This window comes from Zeus faber, assembly GCF_960531495.2.
Source record: "Zeus faber genome assembly, chromosome: 17".
Classification (NCBI taxonomy): Eukaryota; Metazoa; Chordata; class Actinopteri; order Zeiformes; family Zeidae; genus Zeus; species Zeus faber.
The window spans coordinates 6210839-6238338 of record NC_137204.1 but is presented as its reverse complement, the minus strand read 5'-3'; the positions used below and the strand labels follow the sequence as shown (position 1 = coordinate 6238338).

At 42.9% G+C, this 27500-nt stretch overlaps 1 protein-coding gene across 3 annotated transcripts in view; it reads right to left on the bottom strand.

Annotated features, from left to right (window-relative positions):
• LOC307243172 (disabled homolog 2-interacting protein-like) overlaps nt 1-27500 on the bottom strand; it is a 115104-nt gene that overhangs the window by 73379 nt on the left and 14225 nt on the right. For 2 of the 3 annotated variants that reach the window (XM_080017835.1, XM_080017837.1), the window contains exon 2: nt 4259-4386. In XM_080017835.1, coding sequence (XP_079873961.1) covers nt 4259-4351 — 93 coding nt within the window. In that variant the 5' untranslated portion in view covers nt 4352-4386. The remainder of the gene's footprint in view (nt 1-4258; nt 4387-27500) is intronic. The other variant, XM_080017836.1, reaches the window with a different exon arrangement.

Sequence of the window (27500 nt, the reverse complement as noted above, 5' to 3'; positions counted from 1 at the left end):
GTGTGTGCACATGGTATAAGCACTTGGTGAGTGTAGTGCTGAGGAAATCTGTGTGATGGTTCACAAAAGATCTGCATTCTTCAACGGTAACCTCTATCTGCCCACATCAATTTGATCAACGCTTACGGGACATCTCCTGCAAGTTTTTTTGTTTTCTTTTTCTGGAGCAATTAGAGCCCTGCTACGAAGTCTACTGGCTCGCGCAGGGGGACATTAGGGGTTGCAAAACAGGAGCTGATATAATGAACACCGTGTTTCCTACTCCGATATGGACCGATGTTCCACTTTTGCCCAGCTATACCTGTCCAGTCAGACCCCCCACTGATATCTGAGAGTGAGACGGGGGAGGGGGAGGTGAGGTGAGGGAGGGTCAATTAAGGGGGAAAATTGGATTGGACAAGCTGAAGCAGAAGCTGAGTCACGACTGGGAATGACTTCAGCCTGGCTGGGCCTAGGGCCTAGTGGTGTGTAGATGTAGATGGGACAGGGCAGCATGGGGCAGAAGACTCACACATGGTTTGTTTGACTTGGGGCTTAGGATTTAATATGGTTTAATACAGACATCAACACCCTGTATTGCATGTACTGGGGAGGGAACATTTTATTTGTACCATTTCTGAGATGAGAAAATTAAAACAGTGTGAACTTGTTTGCAATACGTTTGCGATAAATCGTTGGGGTATTTGACTGTCTTCTGAAATGTGTGTGTGTGTGTGTGTGTGTGTGTGTGTGTGTGTGTGTGTGTGTGCATGTAATACATTTGTGTGTTGTGCGTAGACCTAGGCACTAGTGCCTGTTAAGAAAATGTGAGAGAAACATTTTGACAGATTTAGCTCAAGGCTCAGGATGGATACTTCAGATGACACCTGGAGTTTTTTCACTAGAGGGAGTGAAGTGAGGGTGAGCTCATGAGAACCAAGAAGACTGACTGCATCTATCTATCTATCTATCTATCTATCTATCTAACTGTCTGTCTGTCTGTCTGTCTGTCTGTTTGTCTGTCTATCTGTCTGTCAATCTGTCTGTCTGTCTATCTATCTATCTATCTATCTATCTATCTATCTATCTATCTATCTATCTATCTATCTATCTATCTATCTATCTATTTGTCTGTCTATCTATCTATCTATCTATCTATCTATCTATCTATCTATCTATCTATCTGTCTGTCTGTCTGTCTGTCTGTCTGTCTGTCTGTCTGTCTATCTATCTATCTGTCTGTCTGTCCGTTGTAGTTAATAGTCGTTAATAGTATGGATACTTTTATGTATATTTATTTAAGGTGTCTGTGGAGCATTATATAGACTGTTCCCTGGCACATCCTGACATGTACATATCTAATGACTTAAATAAATGTATTGCATATATATATTTAATGAGTATCTCATTGTAAAGAATTTGCATTTTTCTGATTTACGTTACAGTAACAGTTAAATAATGAATTAGGACCAATGTAACTCGGGAGCTCTGTTGCTTGTGTTACCGTCAAAGGTCAGAAGATGGCAGTATGTGGGTAATGGCAGGAAAGAATGAACCTTCTCTCCAGAAAAACTATTATTGTTGTAATGACACGTTCCATCCTAACCCATATAGTACGTACGCTTACTAGCACTGACAGATTGGCAATCTGGCAATTAAGAAAATGCCAGAAGGGCCTATACACAATGGGACAGGTTAGACGGAGTGGATTGGCCACGTTATCCATTGAAAATGACGAAGTGAAGAAGTTGGACATAGAGCACATTGTGGATGACTTCACAAGACTCGGCTAGTCCCCTTCAAATAATGGTAAATACTTGATGAACTGATGGCCACTGTGCCAATCTTTCAAAACATTTTAGCTCTTGATAATTTACAGTAGGTAACCTACCTGACCCTGATGCTCATTAGTCGAATCGGCTTCCAAAATTACATGATCGCTGTGATAGCTGTGCTTGCTGTTGTGCAAGATTTGTGCTGTGCAGACAGGCACGCATTGTGGTGTTATTTTGAAAGAAGACATTTCCACAATAAATTGATGCAGAAAAGGAATGCACAAATAAAAATTCAACAGAATGGAGAAAATGGGGTGTTTGATACTCAAAATTTCCTGGGGGAGGACCCCCAGACCGCCTGCTTAATGTGTCTGGGTGCGAAGTTCAAACAAAACCTACGCCACTGCTGACGTGCAAATCGGTGGTCTGACCTGGGCATAGGGGCGAAAGACTAATCAAACCATCTCGTAACTAGTTCTCTTCCCTCAGGATAGATGCCACTCAACACTCGCAGTTTTGTCTGGTAGATCGCTATCTCAAGCTTTTTATGTTAACATTGGGATGGGGTGGTGTTGGGTTTGAAAATAGGGCCTCTTGTTGCAAATGCCAGGGCTTTTTTTTTTATCCCAGTCCGTCAGCCGAGTGACGGATGGACATTGATTTTATTAAAACAGACTTCCCCCCTACTTTCCTTTCAGACGCCTATTTTCCTTCTCCGCTCCTTCAGGAATACAACAGACCTCTGAAATGACACATAATCAATGTCCAGCCTTTTCTCCGCATCTTCTTGCCTTGATTCTCCGACTAGATATATTTTCTTTCACGCCTTATTGAATAAATCTACTGACCTGCCTTTACAGTATATTGAATCTGTTCATATGGAGATCACACACACACACACACACACACACACACACACACACACACACACACACACACACACACACACACACACACTCACACACACACACACACACACACACACACAAAGCACAGCGGGAAGCCATTTGAGATCCCCCACTACAACATTTCCTCCTTTTTATGTGCACCGAGTTCAGGCCTCTTCAATTCATCAAACTAGAGTCTGTTTATGTGACTACTTTATGTCTATGCGGCCCCTAAAAACAACCAGAAACTGTGTCGGTCCATAAAACACACTTTATTCTCACTCCGTAGGCGGTCCGCCACTGCAGGCATCAATGTAATTGTTTCTACCGAGTGTGAGGGATGGAAATTATCTTCATAGGAACTGTGAACATGATGCACGCCGTCCCGTCGGAAACATGGTACGGAGAAAAGCCACTATAAGGAATGACACTCGAGATAAAACCGCTATCGTCTGAGGGCGTATGACATCCTGTAGCTCTTGGGTTTCCACAAGGTTGAGCGCGAGAAACCCAAAACCCTCGGCGTTGGTTGGCCGAGCCGCACGAGTATTTACAGTTCACCTCCAGGTCCCCGTCTCCCCACTCATTATTTATTGATGTAAATGAGCGCTGCTAATTGATAATTAGGTATACACTGATGATGCAGAGTGGATTTATTTTCACCTCGTTAATGGGTTGTTTATATCTATTGAATAAAACATGGCAGAAAAGCAGAACGGATTGAAAATTAGAACAAGATGATGGACAGGGGAGATGGGGTGTGTGTCAGAGTGAGAGAGAGAGAGAGAGAATAGTTGGGAGTTTGAAGGGGCTTATCGAGTGGAATAGATTCATGTTTATGTTGCTGTACATGGAGGTGTCCAGCTGGGGGGATGCTTGGCCGCGTGACATCCGTTCTGCAGACGGAGGAAGTGGAAAGCAGTCGGCCCGAATTCCGAGCTAAAAAGCGTGGCCGCGTGGCGCGTAGACGCTCCACATCAAAGAGTCCAGAGTTCCAAACACGACATCCCAAATAAATGAGTTTCAGACTGGCATGGCTTGAATCTGGAGAGCAGACAAGGGCATTGATCTACATCTGAATCATTTACTTACTTACACTCAGTCTGTCTGTCTGTATGTATCTCTGTCTGTCTGTATGTATCTCTGTTTGTCTCTACGTCTGTCTGTCTATCTGTCTGTCTGTCTGTCTGTCTGCCCGTCCATCCGTTTGTCCATCTGTCTGTATGTCTGTTCATCCATCTGTCTGCCTGTCTATCTGTACGTCTATCTGTATGTCTGTTCATCCATCTGTCTGCCTGTGTGCCTGTCTATCTGTACGTCTGTCTGTATGTCTGTCTGTCTGCCCGTCTGTCCGTTTGGCTGTCTGTCTGCCGTACCTCCGTCCATCTGTTGTCTGTCTGTGTGTCTATCTGTACGTCTGTCTGTATTTCTGTCTGTACATCCGTCCGTCCGTCTGCCTGTCTGTACGTTTGTCTGTCCGTCTGTCTGTCTGTCTGTCTGTCTGTCTGTCTGAGATGTCCAATCTCCTATTCTTTTTTCTGTTTTATTGCCCCCCTCCGCTCGCTCTCTCACACACACACACACACATCCGGAGTAGAAGTGTAGCAGCACACTCACAGTACTCACGGTGACTCTGAACGGTGTGGCGGCCGCAGTGGACGTGGGGTCCATGGCGGTGGTGGAGGTTTTCTCCGAGGAGCCGCCCGGCATGCTGCGTCTGCGGCCCGACCTCTCCGGAGGAGACTCTGCAGTGGGAGAGGGCGGAGCTCGGTGTTAAAAGGTTAATGACAACGCAGTGTTCCTCCCAATACGTTAATACCTAATGACAAACCACCCGCTCCACACAAATTCAAATGAGAGGAATGGTTTGCGAGGCAAGCTAAAGCCGCCGCCAGCGGTAGACTGGAAATAATCTGGTCACTCTATCTGGATCTATGACTGCTTCCTCTCCCACTGTGTGGTGGAGAGAAAACCATGAAAGTGATTTCATTTTCCTTGTTGGAGATTGCACGCATGTGTGCTCACTGTGCAAATCTGGACAGGAATGTGAGAGATGCTGCAGACGCTTGTCTACACAGGTCTCACAGGTAAGTCATCGCAGATTGCTACCTGGCGGCTACACAAACTTGATATTTGTCTTTAATGGCATGTACACACTGCACCACTTTCAAAGGCGTCAGATCGCTGTACTGTTCGCATAACCCAACTTTCTGTCTTGTGATGGGGAATCTTGCAGTCTTGTAGTTTGCACACTACATGTCTAATCGGCGACAGGGGTCACACATTACAGGATCTTTCACCAGGAAAAATCCCTGACGAGTCTGTCGTGTCTCATGGAAATGATTAAAAACAGAGAGAATAAAAGTCAAACAGGTATGTTGCACTGTGCACTCCTGTCTCCCCGTCTCTCCTTCTTGACTCCTCCACTCCCATCCAACCCATGTTTACTCTCATTGGTTGTAGCCCGTTGTGTCACTCCTGAGTCGATCCTGACATGCCCAGATAGTAACCCTGCCTGATATCTCGCTGGTGTCTGCGGTGGGATCGCGCTACGATTTGGCTCAGATTTGGCTCCGATCTGGGGCTTTGGTCGGCAATCTCCAAAAATCCGTCAGCGAGTGGAAAATCAGGCCAGAATCACGTAGACTGAACTCGGCATTAGGCAAAAATAAATAACCAATTGTCACAAGCCTTTTCTCCATTGTTTTGAATGTATGCATTTCTGATTGATTTTGGCGTTGCTGTTGTTGCACAGCGATGTTAAGGCTGACTTGAAGAATGGCAACTCATGAAATTCGCTAAGAGTGTGTAGGAGTTGGGCCGCAATGAGGATTCAACTACATCTGGAAAAAAATCCTCCTTTACAACACGCACAAAACACATACATACACACACGCACACACGCACACACGCACACACACACACACACACACCCACATACACACACACACAACACACATACCTTGATAGTACCTCGACAGCTCCCTAACACCAGTGTATCGTCAAGCTTAGCGGAGCTAAATTAGCTGTCTGCTGTTTGTCTGCAGCCGCCCTGTTTTTGAATTAGCACACTTTGTAATTCGAAAGATTATAGAGGAATCCCATGTCCAGCTGTGGTGCAGGCATAGCTGGTGTAGCTGGCGTAGCAGGAATAGCAGGGGGAGCAGGCATAGCAGGCACAGCGGCGGCTCCCCATGCAGCCGTACGGTTGTTAACACAACAACACAACATAACATCGCAACTGGAAAGAAAATCCCTAAAGATTCAAACTTTTGGGCACACAAAACATCCCAATGATGTCAAGGTGAAGATGATGATGACAACAAAGTTGACTCAAGAAGGTCAGACCTTAAACGATAGTAATAAAGTAATGAAAGTTTTCTCCGTCTGGGTCATTTTGTTCAATTGCTCCGCTCTTGATGATTTCAATCTCATGCGAATGACTCCATTTAGCGGTAATTTGATTTCTTTGGCTACGTAAGAAACATATAATTGTCTCTGGCTGGAGATGCTCCATCCGGCCTGGTTTTCTTGGGCTCTTCAAGGTCACACAGACTAATGTGGGGCTTCTTCCAATACAGCAGCTAAGACGTGGTCCATTTAATAATATTGACCCCAATTCAGGTGAAATGAATACAGTAAATTTCACTGTGCATGTCAGTATAATGTCTATCGCAAGTTCCGTGGGTTTGGAGGATACAAACTTACATACATAACTTGATGATGTTGCCCAACAGAGTTTACCTCTTCCCAAAATAAATTGAGTAGTCTTCCTGCCTTCAGTATCAGCACTGAATCAAGAAGGGGAATTCTTCCTATTGCCCAATTCTTTTTTTTAAAAACAAGATGTAATGTTCATGTTTGTTCTTGGATCATTACAGTAAATAGCGGCATAAAGATAAATTGAATCAACGACACTTTTATTTTCATCTGCCATGCATGTAAACTACCTGATGTATGAAAAAGCAAGATTCTACTTCAAATTGATTTGGTACACATTTTCTTAGAATTTTGTTTTACTAAATTTTCCAAAGATTCACTGCTACTGAGATACTGAAATGGCTTGTAAGACTAGAGGGAAATACTTTTAAACAGATGCGCTTATTTAGTGGTGGCATAATTTATGTATAAGGTTTTCCTGCATGTGAGCACATTTCTATCAACATTCTTTTGTGTAGTCTAGCTATGAAAATATGGATATTTTCCTTGCCAGGAATAAGTCCAGTGATTACTTGTGTGTAATTGGATTGTAAGCCATAATTAAATGGCAAAAGTACATAGAATGTAATGGAACACACATTGAGAAAGAGAAATATAACGTGATATAATTCACAGGATTCAGCCGAAGATTCATGAATGGGGCTTTGGGCTGAGGGTGTGGCTGGAAGCAGACGCTATCTGACAGCCGGCTCGAGGCTGGTAAGGTAAGTCAAAAGGTGACCAGACAGCAGCTGTTGTATAAACAGGTGAAGTTCTTTGAACCACACCGGTCTGAGGGCCTTCTGACCATCTGGTCCCATGTCTAAGTCCCCAAATATCTCCTTGTCCTTATATAGTTTGTCATTCCTTGCAAAAATAATTTCCACTATTCCATCTCCCTTGTTATAATCATCCTGACCAATCAGCTTCCTTCTCCTCATCGATCCTCATCTATCGTTCTATTTCCCATCAAGACACACATACACGCTTGGTTAATGGCCCTGACCCTCAAACATCTTTCTTTCTTCTACACTTTCATGTTGTTAAAAAAAATTTAATCTATATATTTTTAATAAATAAGAAGAAGAAGAAGAAGAAATATAAGAAATATAAATAATAAAAAGAGATATTCCTCCTGTGCCCCTGCCACCCTCCTCCCCCAGCTCTCCTAACAGGTATGGCAGCCAACAGGAGCCCTGGGGAGGGGGCAGACCAGATGGCAGTCACCTGGACGTACCACGTGTGTGTGCGTGCGTGCGTGTGTGTGTGCGCGCGTGTGTGTGATGCCTAGCGATACAGGAAGTGCAGCCTAGAGGCAACTGAATCCCTATGTATATATCCCTATCAAACAACAACAACAACAACGTACAGGCTACCAATGCCTGATAAGCTGCTACTGTAATGGTGACCGTCATATTGGGAATGTTGTTGGTTTTACTCCAGTTTGTGGAGCAAACATTCCTATTCCAAATACACCCCCACCCCACATGCAGGTATGTTTGGGTGTGGAAATATATCAAGGACCTTTTTGATGTAAGAACAAACCAAACCTAATTAAGAATGGAGAATGGCTCTTGTGTTGCTTGATCAAAATTGCCAAAAATTGCATCTAATTCATCAGTTCTTGCAGAATAGCAGCTCCGTCTCCACCTGCCAGGACATCTACTCTGTGAGGTAAGTACTGGAGGTAAGTTAAGGTAAGTTTAATTTAGGAGGATTTAAATGTATATTTAATACAACACAGACAATTCATTCTTTTATATAATTATAGAACCCAGAATCGCGATTGTGGTGCCGCCCCTTGCGGCCGCCTGCACGAGCGCCTCGTGTCAGTTACACACATTTGAGTATTTTTTGTATTTTTTAGAGCTTATGGAGCTTATTGTGCGTAATCACCGGGTGTCATGACATTTCACTGCATATATGTATGACTGTATGTATATGTATGTGACGAATAACCTCTTGAACTTCAACTTGAACTTGAACTCTATATGAGATCATGTGCACTGAAGGTATGCGTAACATTGCAAAGTGTAAATCTGGTCAATCATTACCCCCCATCATCCTTCCCTACATTGTAACCAGCAGCTGTCTTTAGCACTTATCATTCCTAAATTCTACAAGATCTATCTAACTATCTGTCCATCTGTCCGTTTGTCGGCGGGTCAGGCATGTTTCCACGGAGCTTGTCCTAATTACGAGGGTTTTGTTTTCGGAGGCCTTGGTCCAGAGATCCAGGGAAGGCCCAAGACATTCCAGCCTGCAGCAGGAACAATGGTTGGAAGGATCAGGGCACCATCATTCTCATCGAGGTTACTGGCGGGAGGGGTGCGGTTTCTTCTTCATTCCTGGGGCCGGTGTTGCTCTTCATCTCCTGTAAGCTATTGATAAGGCGACAGTGTTCAATAACTTCAGAGAGAAGAAATGAACCTACCTTTCTCTCAGGGCTCGTTCGATTTTCTTTTGTGCCAATTGTCCTGCTGGAGGTATGACTCCAGTCTCTAACATCCAGAGGATCAGACGGCCTTCATGAAAAGTTTCTCACCAATAAAAAACTTCCTCTTCTACATTCTACTTGTTGGTGGGGATTACACCATTCCATACTATCTACTAATAAATCCATCTTGTAAAATTGATGATTATTATATGTGATAGTTATTAGTCATGATCTATTTTAACCCAATAAACACCATGAAAACATATTAAATGTTGACTATATATTATATAAGTTGAATAAACCACCACTAGTTGTAGTGATCTAGTCATCTCTATTTATCAGATGGAAGCAGAACATGTGCTCACCCAGGTAATGGAGAAGACACTTATCTTAACAATATAATAATATAATTTATAACAACAATGCAGACTTCTTTTGTTATGACAGGAGGGAAGACAAAAACTGAGAATGAAACTCAGTGAAACTTAACACACAAACACAAACACACACAAACACGCATGCATGCACGCGCACACACACACACACACACACACACACACACACACACACACACACACACACACACACACACACACACACACACACACACACACACATCTCAGTGGACCAGTGAGATGTAAGGAGGAAACCACAGGCCTGTCAGGCTCCTCAGCCTGTGTTTACTGTGTCTTCTCCACCTGGAGGGCTATCCCCGTTCTCCTTCTCCTTCATAAATATACATCTCTCTCTTTCCCCCCGCGGCCGCCACGACTCACACTTTCCACCGCTGCTTGATATTGCCGCGAAAAAAGATTTATTCTTTCTCTGGGATATGAACGCTGATTTCATAAATCATGTTGACCGCAGCTCATTCTACGCGTGAGAAATTTGCTCATTGTCTGCTACCAATAGGAATGTTTTCCTACAGGTCTTTCCAATAAAAATATGTGTGTGTATGTTAGTACTGTGCCCCTCCATCGCTGGACTTTTGACCGCCGTTACAATTTTCCCAGTGATGGGACGATGTGGAGATAAAGCGTTTCTTCTCAATTTCCTTGGAGAACTGCTCTGGTTACAATATTTGACAACGGCAATTTTCAAACAAACTTCCAGACGCAGTCCAGACACTCAGTGACATTGTTCAGTCTTGACCTGAATAGTTTTTACAGTAACAAGCCAATAATTAGCATTACTGTATAAGAACTTCACTCTATAGTAGGTTGAGCAGACCTAACTCTAACTTTAGACAAGTGCTTCAATTCTCTATTGTCATAACAGTGACCTCCAAACGGTTAATTCTGAATCTGAGTCGACCAGGTTTTTTGCACAGATACGAGAATTCAGTAACGGGCCCCCGTTCCATCGGCACTCAAAGGAAAGGAGCTCTCTTTCTTGTTTGGTTTGGCACAAGCGAGCCCCTGTCTGTAGAGTGTTATGGGAAGCCAAAATGAGAGCAGAGGAGGGCAGAGGGCGGGGAGCCGACTGCTGGAGAGGAAGTTTGTGTTTGTGCAGAGGGCAACGTCATAGCAACATTCCAGAGCCATCTTTCTCCAACACCTACTGAGAAGTTAAGCAGACGGCTCCGGTTCCTAAGTTGAACTGCAGGGCCAAGGGCTTATGGAGCCACTTAGGTTGACCAGGTTTGTTCATGTTGGATGAATGCACTAATTCTAACAAACTTGTGCTGGAATTAGTTGAAATTGGTATTTGGTAAACTCCTTTCTAGAGTTTCGGTGAGATTATATCAAGGATGCTCCCCAAGTCTTAATGTGTTCTGGTTTGGCATTTAGTTTTAATGTAGACGTTCTTAAAATTGTAGTAGTCAAAAAAATATATACTGGATGATGTTTTGACAGGCGGCATTTAAGATGAGCTCTGAACTACCTCCTGATCCTACCAGGAATTTGAGCTGGTATCTGTGGGTAAAGGGTATGGAATGCCATTTGAGTCAATATTAAATAAAGAAATAAAGAAATAAATATGCCTATGAAATAAATCCGGAAATTAATAAATGAGAGATGCCCCATAGGAGGGCATTGCAACCCAACGCCCCTCCCTCACAACGGGCCGGCAGGATTTGAAGCGGAGGACAACAGAAAAACTATCACACATTGTTTCACAAGCTTCTCAAATGGGACACCCCTTATAAATGTGCTTCAGTTACCACCAACTCTCTGCAGAAGGTAATAATTCACTCTAAACTGTTTGTGAATTGGACTTTTTTTCGCAACGAGGCTCGATTGCATAGAAAGGGGCCAATTTTGGGCCAAATGTATGCATATAACCTCATTTCAAAATGTGCAAATAGCACTGAGACGCTATTTGCATGGCAGCACAGCAAGCGCTGCATTTCACCATTTGCGGGTGCTTAGTGAATTATACGGTTGCTTTTGATCTTATTTGCGCGTGTTTAGCAGCTGCAAAAGCAGCACAATCCTTTTGTGAATTCGCCCCTGAGTGGGATCTGAAGACATCCAGGGGTCGTTGCAAGTCACTGCATCCCCAACGTGATCATCAATGAAAATGTATTGTTTTTTTCACCTCCTTGTTACTGTGCCTTGTAACAATGAGGTGATGAAGTGAACACTTGACATTAGAAATAAATATGCCTATGAAATATATCCAGAAATTAATAAATGAGACAATAAATAAATTCATATATAAATTGAAATATAAAAATATAAATGACTAAATATAGTTCAATAAATAAACAATTATATTTTTATTCTATAAAGGCCGTTTTTCAAAAGACTATTTTTATACATTTCAGGGGACTTTTATTTCATAATGCCACTTGTATTTATTTAATGACGCTTTTATTAATAATAATTCCACATAATTCATCATTCTACATTTCCAATCCTTAAATGCAAATGAATGGGGTGTGGTAATCTCGCAGATTCTCATCTGCCTCCGATACCTTCAGTTCCGCGAGTGGAGAGAGGGGGCGGCGCCGAAACAGTGGTAGGAGTGGTTGCTCTGAGCTGGCCAGCCGCACCCTGTGCACCACGGTCGACAGCTGTTCCAGCACAGTGCACAGGCCAACCCGCTGGCTTGACAGCTTGGGGGAGAGGACCTTCTTTATCTCCGGACAGTAGACCAACACCTGGGCCCTGGGTGCAAAGTCCATTCTGCGGCAGAGGGGTCGTAGGCCCACTTCTGTCGGTACCTACACTAAGTTAAAAACTGAGGGGCGAATTCACAAAGATTGAATTGCAGGCGCTGTTAGCACCATGAATTGAGCATCAATTGCGCCCGATATCTGCCTGTCTCAAGGTCGGATTCACTAAATATATTGTGCTAATGATATCACTGTGCAAACACGCCAATACATTTTTGCAGCTGAGTGCAATTTTCCTTGCCCGATTGCGAGTTTCCATGTGGGAAAATATAAATGGTGGCTTTACGCTAAGAACACAGTAGGCAGGAAAATGGCAGAGAGAAGGAGAAAAATGGGTATCATTGGCTCTGCGGACGCAGCACAGGGTTTTTTTGGTTTCGTTCAATTAGGAAACAGGAGAAAATAAACAAGTCTAAAATAAAAACTCAATGTTTTTATTTGTTTTGTTTGGAAAATGGGGAACCGCAGCGCATGGCAGAGAATGGAGAGCGGAGCGCGCTGCCAAGATCGCTCCTACTCCATTACGCATTTGGGTTAGGGTGGGTGGGCGAGAGATGCCCCATAGGAGGGCATTGCAACCCAACGCCCCTCCCTCACAACGGGCCGGCAGGATTTAAAGCAGAGGACAACAGAAAAACTATCACACATTGTTTCACAAGCTTCTCAAATGGGACACCCCTTATAAATGTGCTTCAGTTAAAACCAACTCTCTCCAGAAGGTAAGGTAATTAACTCTAAACTGTTTGTGAATTGGACTTTTTTTTTCGCAACGAGGCTCATTTGCATAGAAAGGGGCCAATTTTGGGCCAAATGTATGCATATAACCTCATTTCAAAATGTGCAAATAGCACTGAGACGCTATTTGCATGGCAGCACAGCAAGCGCTGCATTTCACCATTTGCGGGTGCTTAGTGAATTATACGGTTGCTTTTGGTCCTATTTGCGTGCGTTTAGCAGCTGCAAAAGTAGCACAATCCTCCTGTGAATTCGCCCCTGAGTGGGATCTGAAGACATCCAGGGGTCGTTGCAAGTCACTGCATCCCCAACGTGATCATCAATGAAAATGTATTGTTTTTTTCACCTCCTTGTTACTGTGCCTTGTAACAATGAGGTGATGAAGTGAACACTTGACATTGTTTATACCACTTCATTATCTCAGTCTCTGCTTACTTTGTCTTCAAGCCAATATTCACATATCCAAAGTGCCATAAAATCAACACATTAAACAGTCAACAATAACCCTAACCTCAACCCCTGACTGCTAACCCTGACCAATTATTCTCAATTTTATTCTCATTTACATTATCGTTTTTTGTATGAAAATATAAACAGGTATATACAGTATATTTATTTCGATTATTTTTTTAATTCAAGGTTAAACATTACCCCTTAAAAGCTGTTCCTTTCATCTTTGAAATAGTTTTATATACAAAATATCCTCTTCTTTTGGCTGCTCCCGTTAGGGGTCGCCACAGCGGATCATCTGCCTCCAATACCTTCTGTTCTGCGCATCTTCCTCCCTTACACCAACCGCCTCCATGTCCTCCGTCACCACATCCATAAACCTTCTCTTTGGCTTTCCTCTTTTCCTCTTGCCTGGCAGCTCCATCCTCAGCATCCTCCTCCCAATGTAACTCTCATCTCTCCTACACACGTGTCCAAACCATCTCAATCTGGCCTCTCTCACTTTTCCACCAAACTGTCCAACCTGAGCTGTCCCTCTAATGTACTCATTCTTAATCCTGTCCATCTTTGTCACTCCCAATGAAAATCTCAACATCCTCAACTCTGCCAGCTCCAGTTCAGCCACCTGCCTTTTTGTCAGTGCCACCGCCTCTAAACTGTACAACATAGCTGTTCCACTACTGTCCTGCAGACCTTCCCCTTCACTCTTGCTGGAACCTTTCTGTCACAGATCACTCCGGACACTCTTCTTCACCCACTCCACCCTGCCTGTACTCTCTTCTTCACCTCTCTCAGGTCGACAAGTACTTGAACTCATCCACCTTCTCCACCTCCACTCCTTGCATTCTCAGCTTTTCGCTGCCCTCCCTCCCATTCAGGCACATGTATTTCTCATACATTTCCTGTACCACTCTTACGTACTTCTCTGCCACCCCCGACTTCCTCATACAATACAACACTTCCTCTCTCGGCAACCTATCATATGCTTTCTCTAAATCCACCAAGACGCAGTGCAACTCCCTCTGGCCTTCCCTGTACTTTTCTATCAGCATTCTTAAAGCAAACATTGCATCTGTAGTACTCTTTCCTGGCATGAAACCATACTGCTGCTCAGTGATCCCCACCTCTCCTCTTAACCTAGCCTCCACTACCCTTTCCCATAGCTTCATGCTGTGGCTGATCAACTTTATTCCCCTGTAGTTACTATAGCTCTGTACATTTCCCTTATTCTTGAAGATGGGTACCAGTGCACTTCTTCTCCACTCCTCTGGCATCCTCTCCCTTTTCAGGATGGTGTTAAACAGTCTCGTTAGGAACACCGCTGCCATCTCACCTAAACATTTCCATGCTTCCCCAGGTATGTCATCTGGGCCAACTGCCTTTCCACTCTTCATCTTCTTCAATGCTGTTCTCACCTCATCCTTGCTAATTTGCTGCACTTCTTGATCCACTATCCCCACATCATCCACTCTTCTCTCCCTCTCATTTTCTTCATTCATCAACTCCTCAAAGTACTCCTTCCACCTTCTCAACACACTCTCCTCACTCGTCAGCACATTCCCATCATTATCCTTCATCACCCTAACCTGCTGTACATCCTTCCCAGCTTGGTCCCTTTGTCTGGCCAATTGGTACAAGTCCTTTCCTCCTTCCTTACTGGACAAACTCATACAACTTGTCGTATGCCTTTTCCTTTGCCTTTGCCACTTCTCTCTTCACCTTGCGCCACATCAGCTTGTACTCCTGTCTACTTTCTTCATCTCTCTGACTATCCCATTTCTTCTTCGCCACCCTCTTCTGCTCTATGCTCTCCTGTACGTCCTCATTTCACCACCAAGAATCTGTGTCTTCCTTCCTCTTCCCGCATGATACACCGAGTACCTTCTTGGCCGTATCCCTCACCACTTCTGCATTTGTTTTCCAGTCATCTGGTAACCGTTCATTCCCACCTATTGCCTGCCTTACCTCTTCCCTAAATTGCCTGCAACACTCCTCCTTTTTCAACTTCCACTTTCTTCCCCTTCTTGGCCTCCAGAGTCATCCTACAGACCACCATCCGATGCTGCCTAGCAACACACTCCCCATTGAGATCTGCTCCAACGACCACTCTCTCTCCCTTGGGGACGCCCTCCACCACTGTATCCAACTCACTAAAGAATTATTCTTTCTCTTTCATCTCACACCCAGTTTGGGGAACATATGGACTGACCACATTCATTATCACCCCATCAATTTCCAGCTTCATGTATCATCACTCGGTCCGACACTCTTGTCACCTTCAAAACACTCTTGACATATTCTTCCTTCAAGACTATCCCTACCCCATTTCTCATGCCATCCACTCCATGGTAGAACAGTTTGTACTCGGCTTTGATACTCCTGGCTTTACTCCCCTTCCACCTGGTCTCTTGTACACATAGTACATCTACCTTCCTTCTCTCCTTCATGTCAGCCAGCTCTTGGACATGTCACCTGTTGTCCTCTCTTTACCTTTCATAGTGCCAACGTTCAAAGTTCCTACTCTCAACTCTACTCTCCTAACCTTCTTTCTCTCCTGCTGTCTCCGGACACACCTTCCCCCTCTTCTTCGGCCGACAGTAGCACAATTTCTGCTGGCACCCTGTTGGCTATCGGCACCAGTGGCAGTCGTTGTTAACCCGGGCCTCGACCAATCCGGTATGGAAATCAGATTTGTTGTCTGCATGTTTAATTTGGCATGATTTTTACGCCTTGCTCTTTCTGAAGCAACCCTCTCTATTCATCCGGGCTTGGGACCGGCACTGATGATACACTGGCTTGTGCACCCCCAGTGGCTAGATTTTTATATATACACACCGCTTTCCAAATTATTATGCAAATTGGATTTAAGTGTCATTAACATTAAATTTTTTGTTTTTCAATTAAACTCATGGATGGTATTGTGTCTCAGGGCTCTTTGGATCACTGAAATCAATCTCAGACACCTGATAATTAGTTTGCCAGGTGAGCCCAATTAAAGGAAAACTCCTTAAGAAGGACATTCCACATTATTAAGCAGGCCACAGGTTTCAAGCAATATGGGAAAGAAAAAGGATCTCTCTGCTGCCGAAAAGCCTCAAATAGTGCAATGCTTTGGACAAGGTATGAAAACATTAGATATTTCACGAAAATTTAAGCGTGATCATCGTACTGTGAAGAGATTTGTGGCTGATTCAGAGCACAGACGGGTTTGTGCAGATTAAGGCATAATGAGAAAGGTTTCTGCCAGACAAATTCATCTGATTTAGAGAGCAGCTGCTAAGATGCCGTTACAAAGCAGAAAACAGGTATTTGAAGCTGCTGGTGCCTCTGGAGTCCCGCGAACCTCAAGGTGTAGGATCCTCCAGAGGCTTGCAGTTGTGCATAAACCTACTATTCAGCCACGCCTAACCAATGCTCACAAGCAGAAACGGTTGCAGTGGGCCCCGAAATACATGAAGACTCATTTTTAAACAGACTTGTTTACTGATGAGTGCCGTGCAACCCTGGATGGTCCAGATGGATGGAGAAGTGAATGGTTGGTGGATGGTTGGTGGATGGCCACCATGTCCCAACAAGGCTGCGACGTCATCAAGGAGGTGGCGGAGTCATGGGACGGGGGACGGAATCACGGGAGAGAGCTGGTCGGCCCCTTTAGGGTCCCTGAAGGTGTGAAAATGACCTCGGCAAAGTATATAGAGTTTCTGACTGACCATTTTCTTCCATGGTACAAAAAGAAGAACCGTGCCTTCCGTAGCAAAATCATCTTCATGCCTGACAATGCACCATCTCATGCTGTAAAGAATACCTCTGAGTCATTGGATGCTATGGGCATAAAAGGAGAGAAACTCATGGTGTGGCCCCCATCCTCCCCTGACCTCAACCCTATTGAGAACCTTTGGAGCATCCTCAAGTAAAAGATCTATGAGGGTGGGAGGCAGTTGGCATGAAAACAGCAGCTCTGAGAGGCTATTCTGACATCCTGCAAAGAAATCAAGCAGAAACTCTCCAAAAACTCACAAGTTCAATGGATGCAAGAATTGTGAAGGTTATATCAAAGAAGGGTCCTATGTTAACATGTAACTTGGCCTGTTAAATTGTTTTTGATTGAAATAGCTTTTGATTTCAGTAAATACGACCTTCTAATGCTACACATTCAAAAAATGACCATTTTCAGTTCTTTACAACCTATAAAATGTTTTGAAACTCTGTTGTGCATAATAATTTGGAACAGTGCATTTTGAGTTTTTTATTTTTGAAAAAAATACTGTTATCATTGGGAGGTTTGTTCAATAACATTAGAATTATACCCTAACGGTTGATGACTTGGAAATTATACTGACTGTCATTTGACTCGACTATTTAGGAAAAACTGAGAAAAATATAATTTGCATAATAATTTGGAACACGGTGCATATCATTACATTACATTACATTTAGTCATTTAGCAGACGCTTTTATCCAAAGCGACTTACAAGGGAGAATAACATTCAAGCTACATTGCGACAGAGACATTAGTGTAATATATATATAATATAAATATATAAAAATAAATAAATAATTTAAAAATATTTTAAAAATATATAAAAAGATAACAACCAAGGATCAACCAATTAACATTAAAAACTAATAACTAAATAAAATTCAATCCACATTCATAATCCTAAACCCTTCGACTCATCTTGTAATTATAACCCATTCACAGCAAGCCCCGTCTCTCACATGCACTTAAAACCTCTGTTAACACACCTCTTTCGATTCATTCAATTTATCTTTAGCATTTATTTTGTAGTGTAAACACTACAAAACACACAGCCCACCACCACCAACACCGACCCCAGTTTCCTTTGTTTAGGTGTAAATGTACCCAGGACATCGGAAACTGAGTCATCCAGAGGCTCTGTGCTCTGGCTGTGTTTCCCATCTATCGGCATGATTTCTGTCATCGCTTCCCGCCAGTACAACACACACACACACACGCACACACACACACACACACACACACACACACACACGCACAAGCTCACACGCACATGTGCGCGTGCACACACACACACACACACACACACACACACACACACACACACACACACACACACACACACACACACACACACACACACACACACATACACAAATACACAAGTTCTGGCTTCACCCAAAAGGGTTCTAACAAAAATCCATTCCTGATTAGAAGTTCTAATAATGGGTTTCTTGCTGTTGTTTACGATAGCGGCGTGTGCTTCCAGTTAACATCATGCCGTAATGTCTCATCGATTTCACTTTCCCAGTTGTGACGCCACACGAGTGTTTTTTGAAACTGCGCTACCGGCAGCCGGGTTCTGTACAGTTGTCGGTTCCGCTAGAACAGTCGCAAAACACCCCCACCCCCACCCCCACAGCCACAGGCCTGCATCTGCTGTTTCACAAGGACGCGAGAAGATCAGAGGAGCGCGCTTCTATGTGGCTCGGGGGCGGATCTGGGAGAATTTATCATCATAGTAATCATATGGGACACAGTTTGGATACGTACGTTTGAAAAACATAAAACTATATGGTGAGTTATGATATCGGACGAGGACTTATCTTATTGTCTTGTCATCATCCAATAAAAAATATTCTGTATCCTGATATCCTGACAACGTCTTAATTAAATTGCATTACCTTGGCACTGAAAAATGATGGATGGTTAATGTGGATTTATCGCCCAGCATAGAAACCTGCAGCAACTGCGCACAGAGTGGTTCAGGCACTTCTTCAACTGAGCCTTTCCCATACTTTTCCAATAACCAAAATATCAGCTGTTATTGGAGCTGTCTACAAAGAGTGGGAAGGAATATCAAATATTTCAAATACAATGGCTAGTTCCAAAAAAAAGCTCAGCAGGGTTCAGCACAACGCAAGAAATAACCAGAGGTAGAAAGGGGAGAATGTCTAGTACTTAAGCCGGAATTTGATGGCATGATTCACTACCCCAGGAAAAAAAAACAAGGATCTTTTTTTGATTGTCTAGGGAATTGGGGGTTTAGTGGCGTTAAAATAACTGATCCACCATTCTGAAATATGAGGCTTCGGATGAGTTATGCTCCATCGAGACCTTTAAAGCTCAGATCTGACGTGAGCCGGCTCTTTCCTTTCCAGATAAGGGTTATTATGTTAATATCAAGTCAGAAGTGGAAGGTAGATGCCGAGCGATTAGAAAGATTAAACATCCAAATGAGTCACACACACACACACACACACACACAATCACACACACACACACACAACATAACAGAGGCCCTCGCCACCTAATCTGTTTCCAGTGCACGTTGTGGTGTGTGCACGAGGGGCCACAGAAACTCATATGTTCGTAGCCTGTAAGGGGAACAGAACGGGTTTTTAATGGGCATTCTTTATGTGCATGGCACAGATAACACATTTTCAAGTGAAAATGAGATATATCTTTAAATAAAAAAAGTTACGGTTGTAATGTGTATTTTAATAGGTTACACGTACAGACGTTAAAAACAACGGCGTGGCGTCTCCATGCATTAGCAGTCTACATACTAGGCCACTGGGTGTTGATGCATCCATGTGCATCAATTTAAACATTAGCTAAAGTGTTCAAGAGTCAAGATTTTTATCTGGTGCAGTAAAAAATGTACTGCAGTAAAAACTTTACTGCACCAAATAGAAATCAATGATCAAAGGGAATCTCAGAAGACTGTGCAAAACAACTAGGCAGAAAATAATTTTGTCAAATAACCTACATAGGAAAATATCATTTTACAGGGAACAAAAAATGTAAGCCAAATAAATCAGCAGAAAATACAAGCGCATAAACATCCATAAACAAAATATACAGTATATGTATCTGTATGTCTATATAATAATATATTATTATTCATAATAATAATAATTACTATTATTATTATAAAAATATTAATAAATAAAGCTGCAGGCAACAATACACAGGGTTCAGTATAGTCATGTCGGGTGCCTTTTACAGTTTCCCGGGTTCTCTGAAACGCAACACGGTTTTCCGAGTTTACGTTGAACGCCCCATCGGCTCCCCCAGTCGTCTCCTGGTTGCTCGTCTCTGGGAGGAACCACTATGCAGTCTACACAGTGCAAACCGCCCATGCTTTCATGCAAACCAGAACTTCTCATGGTCATAACTCACCATGTTGTCTGTTGTAATAGAGCTGCACTCTCAGCGACGGGTGGTCGTTTGGTGCCGTGTCGGGCACGTCATTTATTTGTTGAGTTTTTTTCTCGGATTACATTTTCAGTAAGTTACGTTTCCATGAAATACGAAAAATGTTGTTTCTGTGAGTAATTACCATTGCACGGCTTCTATTTTTCCGAAGCCTTGCCAGATCTTGAATGCTTCACTCAGTCGCACATTTCATCTATTTTGCATTAATCCGGCAAAGAAATGTGGACCATGGATTTAAAATATCAATTGAACAGATCTACTGACATCTTCCAGCTAAAAAGCTTTATAAATACACACGTAAATCGACAGTTTGGTAATGTCGAACAAGTACAGAGTGACCGATTCCACACCGCCCATTGGACACAGTCTAACTAGACATCCTCAATCGGAATCTGTACATTTATAGTAATTTCATGATGATATAATAATATGATAATACGATAATAATAATATGATGATGTCATAAAGCGTCTTAATGTAAATCTCACCTCGTTCATTTTAGAACGAGACGTGTGACGTGTCAGTTAACCAAGACCAACTGAATATTCCAGGTCGAAGTTGTTCCGTTTTTCGCTAATATTTGCTCCGTATGTGGATTGATTTGGATGATTATATTGATTTGTGAAATACCGGTTTAAACGACACCTTAACCGTGTTCGTAGGCTCTGCCAAAGTTGGTGTTCCAGATAGTTTTAGACTTCAAAATTCTGAGAATTTTCCCCTGAACATTAGGGGGAAAAACATCCTATGGACTGGACCCCTAATAATAATAATAATAATAATAATAATAATAATAATAATAATGATATTAATGATCTAAATAATAATACTAACTGTTTTGACATTAAAAAGCCACGGTAAAGTTAAGTCTTTGATATCCAAACTGAACCTTAGTAACTTTTTGACCATTTTCGACTGTGACCTTTCAATTGAAAAATGTGAAGATCGTTAGAGTCTCATATCACAAAACACGGGAATTTCGGACAGAGCTACTGTACACAATGCCCTATAATACTGAGAAGCCAGAGATTCAAATCCTCCATCCTGCGTGTGCCTGGTCACAGTCGGTCCCTGCACTTCTCCTGTTCCCCTGCTGCTGCTGCAGTGTCCCCCGCCGTTGTCTGGAAAACCTTTTGGTGCAGCCAGAAAGATCAAGGCGATGCGTGCATGCGTGCGTGCGTGTAAGTGCATGCATGAGTGTGTATGTGTGCCCTGATGTGGGTCCGTGCGTTTTTGCTTGTTCCTCCATTGAGTGGGGAATAACACAGAGGCAAAGACTTCAAAGCAGCTCTGTCATCAGAGATAAGCAAAAGAGAAGAAAGAGAAGCCGCTCACCTCTCTCTCTTTCTCTCTCTCTCTCTCTCTCTGTGTCCCTGCTCTATAGTTTGGGGTGGGGGGGGGGGGGGGGGGGTGCTTTAAACCAGACACGGTTACAACAGGGAAGCTAGATGTTAAACAAGTTCTAGTAAAAGTTTAGAAATAGATCTGCCTGTCTTTATTCTCGCCTGATCTCTCTCCCACACATCTCGACATAGCATGCCATAAGTCTTTTGTTTTGACATGGTGTCACTTTTCATCAATTGAATGTTTTATTCTGCTTGAGATTTCCAACCAGGGTAGATTTATCTCTGTAACCGTGTCGTCCAAATATCACCCAGCAGCAGTAAGTAAAGGAGCGCCGACTCACAAAAGGCTTTGCATTCAAATTTTGCAGCAAATTATTGTGGTTGAGCATAATGTAGGGGAAAAAAATTTATTTACCATATTCAAATCCACCTTTTGCATAACTGGTTTTGGATCCTTTTAGGTTGCTAACAACAAATATATTATGGAAATAGAGCCCAAAAGGGTTGTTGCTCGGCAGGTTAACAAATGGTAAAGGTTTCAGTGGCACTTTGTGCGGTTTGAGAATAACACCATCATGTGACTTGCGACACTACTTTGTTAACTCTCTCTCTCTCTCGTGCTCATTCTCTCTCCCCCTCCATCACTCCCTCTTGCTCTCACTCCTCTCTCTTTCACACACACACAAAATTCGATCACCGATTCAAAATACACACACGTTTGCCTCAGAAAATTGGATTTTGGAAAACATTGCGAAAGCTGAAAAGAAAAAAAACTTCAAAACAAAACAAAACTACAAAAGCTAAAAGAGGACTAAGGAACTGATAGTGTATGTTGTCATATGAATGGATGATAACAATAGTATAATAAGTGCGTAGCAACCCAACTACGATGCAGTACACCAGTGACACTAGGCTGATCCATTTTGGACGGTAGTCATGGTAGCGGTGTTTTTATTACCCCTGCTGGTGGTCGGTCTGGTGCGACTGCGGGACCGACTGCGCTGGCGCTGCAGACGGGACTTCCCCAGGAACCTGTAGTAGTACGAGGGTCTCCCAGACCCCTTCTTGTTGACCCCAGCCATGGCGCTGGCCTCTCTTCAGCAGCACACAACCCACCGTCAACAGCCTCCAAAAGCTCCTCAAACGAGCCCAGAAATAAGCCCTCTCGAATCGGATTCTGCAAAAATCCTTCAAGAGGGGAAAGGCTGGTTATCCTAAACTCTTCTTGGAGCCTCCATACAGGCTAAGAGAGACTTGCAAATCCTCACAGGTGTGCTACAGTTATATCCACGCCATCCTGGAAGCACGTCTCAGTCAAGCATGGGCAGATCCAAACATTGCTTCAATCTGCCGTCCTGTTCTGTACACTCATAGCTGTGCTCCACCTTTAAACACTCCCACTCCCGAAGATTCCCGTAGTGAGCTCCCGGAGACATGACGTCCGGAATGTCCTGTGTGAGTGTGTGTGCCAGCGTGTCTCTACGCCTCTATGTGTCTGTTATGTGTGTCTGCATCCATAACCACATTAAGACCTTCCTGTTCTATAAGTAGACAAAAACCAAAGGGATTCTCTAGAAAGTCAGTCGGCTCCTTGCCTTTCAACGAGGCAGCCGGGGGGAATTGTCTAGTTATACTGGGAGATAATAAAAAAAATTAAAAAAACAGAGTTTCTTCCTTCTCCTCATGGAGTTATGTGCATTTGTGAAGGAAGAGCTGCAAGCGCTGGGGCTGGGGGTAGGGGGGATACTATGCAGTTGGAAGAACGAGAAGAAAAGTTTGAGTTGCACCAAAAACATGTCTAGATTGGATGTCTGCTGGAATGGAGTGGGGGATGGAACTTTGAAAGAAAGAAACTTTTTTTTTTAATCGCTTCCATTTGTTCTGTGATGTTATTATCTATAAAAAAAAATGTTTGTAACAGAAGCAACTACATTTTATTTGAACACTTAATGAGCTTTATGTGGTGAAAAAGCAACAACTGTCGATCCAGTCTAAGTCTTAGTTTTAACCCAGTCCAGGTTTTACATCTCAACCACAGTAATTTGCCACTGGAGGCAATGGAAAAGCCTGATAACCAATCAGGCGCAGCTGTAGGCGTTGTCAAGCAGCCAATCAGAGCCTGCGGAGAAGGTGCAGGTCAGGCAGCTGGACTATAGACCAGAGCCAGATGGAGATAATGAAGACAGTTCTCTCACACACACACACACACACACACACACACACACACACACACACACACACACACACACACACACACACACACACACACACACACACACACACACACCACCCAACCATTTGCAGAGATATTGAGATAGGATACATGCACAACACCAGATGACTATCCTGGTCTGTTTAAATGCCTGGGGATGTCACTTACATCTGTGTTTGCTTCTGTCAGGGTGACAGACCAAACACCACAGTGTGTGTGGTCTTCCCAGAGTGTCTGATCATCAACTGGATGGTTCTCGTGGAAGCGCCGTAAAATATGTCCGAAATGAATTGATACACATATTCACAGAGAATGTGAAATAATCTATTAAAATATTAAAGTACACAACACCAAATATATGGCCCACTAAATTGTTTTTAACTATGATATTATTTTTAGTTTTTCCTGTGCTTTTCATATCAAAAATGAATTACTGTAATGCTTCCCAAGTATAAATGACCAGACACACAGAAAGCAAATCTATCCTGAGTCTCAAAGAAAAAAAAAAATATATATATATGTATATATATACATATTTTTTTTCATACTATGTTTTGTGATCAAGTCCACATGCAGCCTCTTTTCTCCTCTCTGTCTGACTCTTCCCCATCCCTTGGTCAACATTTTCCTTCCCTCTCGCTGACTCCCAAATTCTTAATTGCTATGTTCGTAGTGAGTGTAGTGGGAACCATAATGTTCTGTGCAGGGGCTTGTCTTTACCACAGACCATAAAGTCTCACTAACTTAACGCCTAGGTGTGTGTGTTTCAAGGTGGTGTGTATGTATGTGCGTGCATGCGTGTGTGTGTCTAACGCAGGCGTGAACATTCCCCCGGTCCCTAGGAGATTATTTAGTAACCATTAGTACATACATCCTCTGCAGTGAGGCAGACACTGTTGCCTGGTAGCGCAGAGACTCGGGAGGCCTTGGGGCTTCACGCTGCTGCTGCTTCTAGTTGTTCAAACAGGCTAATGTTGCTGCACATATCACCCTTTAACTATCCTGACACACCCTGCATGTCAGCTGCACATACATAGATAACATGTGCTCGGGTCTGGGATGCAGGCCAAACATATGGTCATGTGCTGTATACATCTAAGACCAATTGCTGTTCACATACATTGCAAAAGGAGAGAACAGTGAACCAGGCCACTTATTTCATTGCTCAGGTGATTGATAATCATTGCTGCGTAATGGTCGCTGAAGGACTCTCAAGATACAATGGGGCTCTTGTCAGAGGGGCCACAGCAGGACAGATTAGACCAGTATATCCAGCCCAGTGCTGCTGGTTTCTGCACTCAATGACAAAAAACTAGTAAGTAGCTAGACAGTAAAAGTGTCAGTGGAGTCACTGTCAGTGACCGTGTCAATGCAAAACTGGCTTTGCAAAATGTTAAAGAAAAGAAATACTAGTAGAGAGATACAGAAAGGAATATTGTTACTCCAAATCAAATTACCGGTCCTATAGTTTTTATTGTGCTGGAGATCCTAAAGTGCAGAAATGTTCAAGTGACTGCTTAAATTATGTCTAAGCTCTTTGTCATCAGAAACTATTGGCTCAGGCAATGACTTTACATTCCCAAATTTCTGCAATGAAGGCAAACTAAGGTTTCAATTTAATTATTATACTAAAGTCACAGAACAGAACAGAAAATAAATGTACTGCTTGTAATTATAGACATGACAGGTCATGGGTTTTTATTGTTCTCACACTTAAGAGTTTGGAGTTTACTCCAGGTGATGAGCTGTCAAAGGAAGCAAGGGTATCGAAGTGTCTACAGTTCATGAAGCCTGAACTGAAGCAAGTTTAAAAACCCCTGCATACAAGAACCAAAAAACACTAGACCACAGTCTGTGAGCATATAATAATTCCTGTCCTGTTTACATGAAAAAAATAAACAAACTAAACCATCTTATCTTGTTTACAATTTTAGATGTATGTCCCCAGAAAAATCATAGGGTCTATAATACTGAATAGATCTGATAGAACAAAGTTTGAAGACGGCTGCGTTAGAGACAGCACAAAGATGTGTGGCGGTGCACACAGATGGTAATGATCGGAATTCATCCTGTCTGACAACAAGCCTCCCACATGCTCGAACAGGCACTCAGTTGGCCATATTGATCGGCACTAGTCAGTGAGTTTCTGTGTCTTTCTATTTTTTCTATTTCCCAAACCAGAGCTGCTGAGCTAATCCTGAAAGATGGCCTTAAACCCTGCTAAAAGCGGGGGTTGAGATTGTCTTTGCCGGTCAAACGCTGCAGAACCCCGAGGGATTAGGTTACATCCTGTTCCCATGACCCCACTGAGACTGGGAAACCGTCAAGATAACGACGTCACATTCCCTCAAAAAGATTATTTCACCTTATATCACTACTGAAGAAGGTGACATCGCAGCGTCTCAGAGAGATGACATCAGAAAGTCTCGAAAAGATGACATCACAAAGATGATATTGCTACTGAAGGTGACATCAGTGTCTTTAGGAGATGACATCACAAAGCCTCAAGAAGATGACATCATAATGTATTACTACAATGATATCCCACTGCAGCAAGGGGATGACATCACAATGCCTCAAGATGACATCGCAATGCTGCAAAATAAGACATCACAATGACTCAAGAAGGCGGGATCACAATGCCTCAAGAAGGTGACATCACAATACCCAAAGAGGATGTCATCACAATGCCTTCATCTGAAAATGAAGTCATATAGCCATATAGTACAATTCCCGCTGTGGCTCTCTCCTGGCTGGTTGCAGAACAATTACAAGTTATCGTTTTATGTAAGGCAATGAGACAGGCACAAACTTTACAGCAAAAAAATAAGTAATTTGTTTTGACCCAATCCTAAGTCACAATCAATACACCCCTTTGTGTTAACATTAACGCCTTATTTCCTGTCTGAAAACTATTATATTAAAGGGGCAATAAAAAGCTTTTGCGCAAAACTTGCAAAAACAACCGGATCACTTTGCGATCGCTTAGATCGCTCTGTATAAATGATCACGACCACCTTGGAAATGAGAGAAAAAAAGAAGCATGTTCACTGAAGAGGTCAAATGAAATTGTCACAATTTTAGTTTAATTGTATTTTGTTGCGCATTCATTGACATATACATGGACACGCCATTGACTGCTTCAGCTCGTCTCTGCGATACGTCAACGTTGCCGGGCAAGACTGGCCTGTGGGGGCGGGGGCGCTGCTGTTTCTCTGCTTAAAAGGCAATATAACGTTTGCATTTGTCAATCGATTTAAATGAGTCGTTTTATATTCGGGGATTTATGATCTACATGGAGTAGATTGCTCCACTGTCTGATATTTCCGCTACTGGTTGCACATTGGTTGACCCACTTCCTGTGACACTGCCGTAAAGAGATTTTTTTCCCGGGAGATGGAACCCGGTGGCAGTCCGAATGCATAGTGATATGGAGGCTTATAGGGAACCAATCTAAACGCCGATGGTGTCAGTATTCTACAGCCATTACACTGAGCAATCAACATTAACTTCATAATTATAAGTAAAAGCAAAAAGTTGTCTATTGCTCTTTTAAAGATGTTTGGTCCCCACAGACAGTGAGTGTGGACCACCACATTTTGTGTGAAATCAAGACTTTCTCATTTGCACATTGAAACCTTTAGCTGGACTGTATTGCATT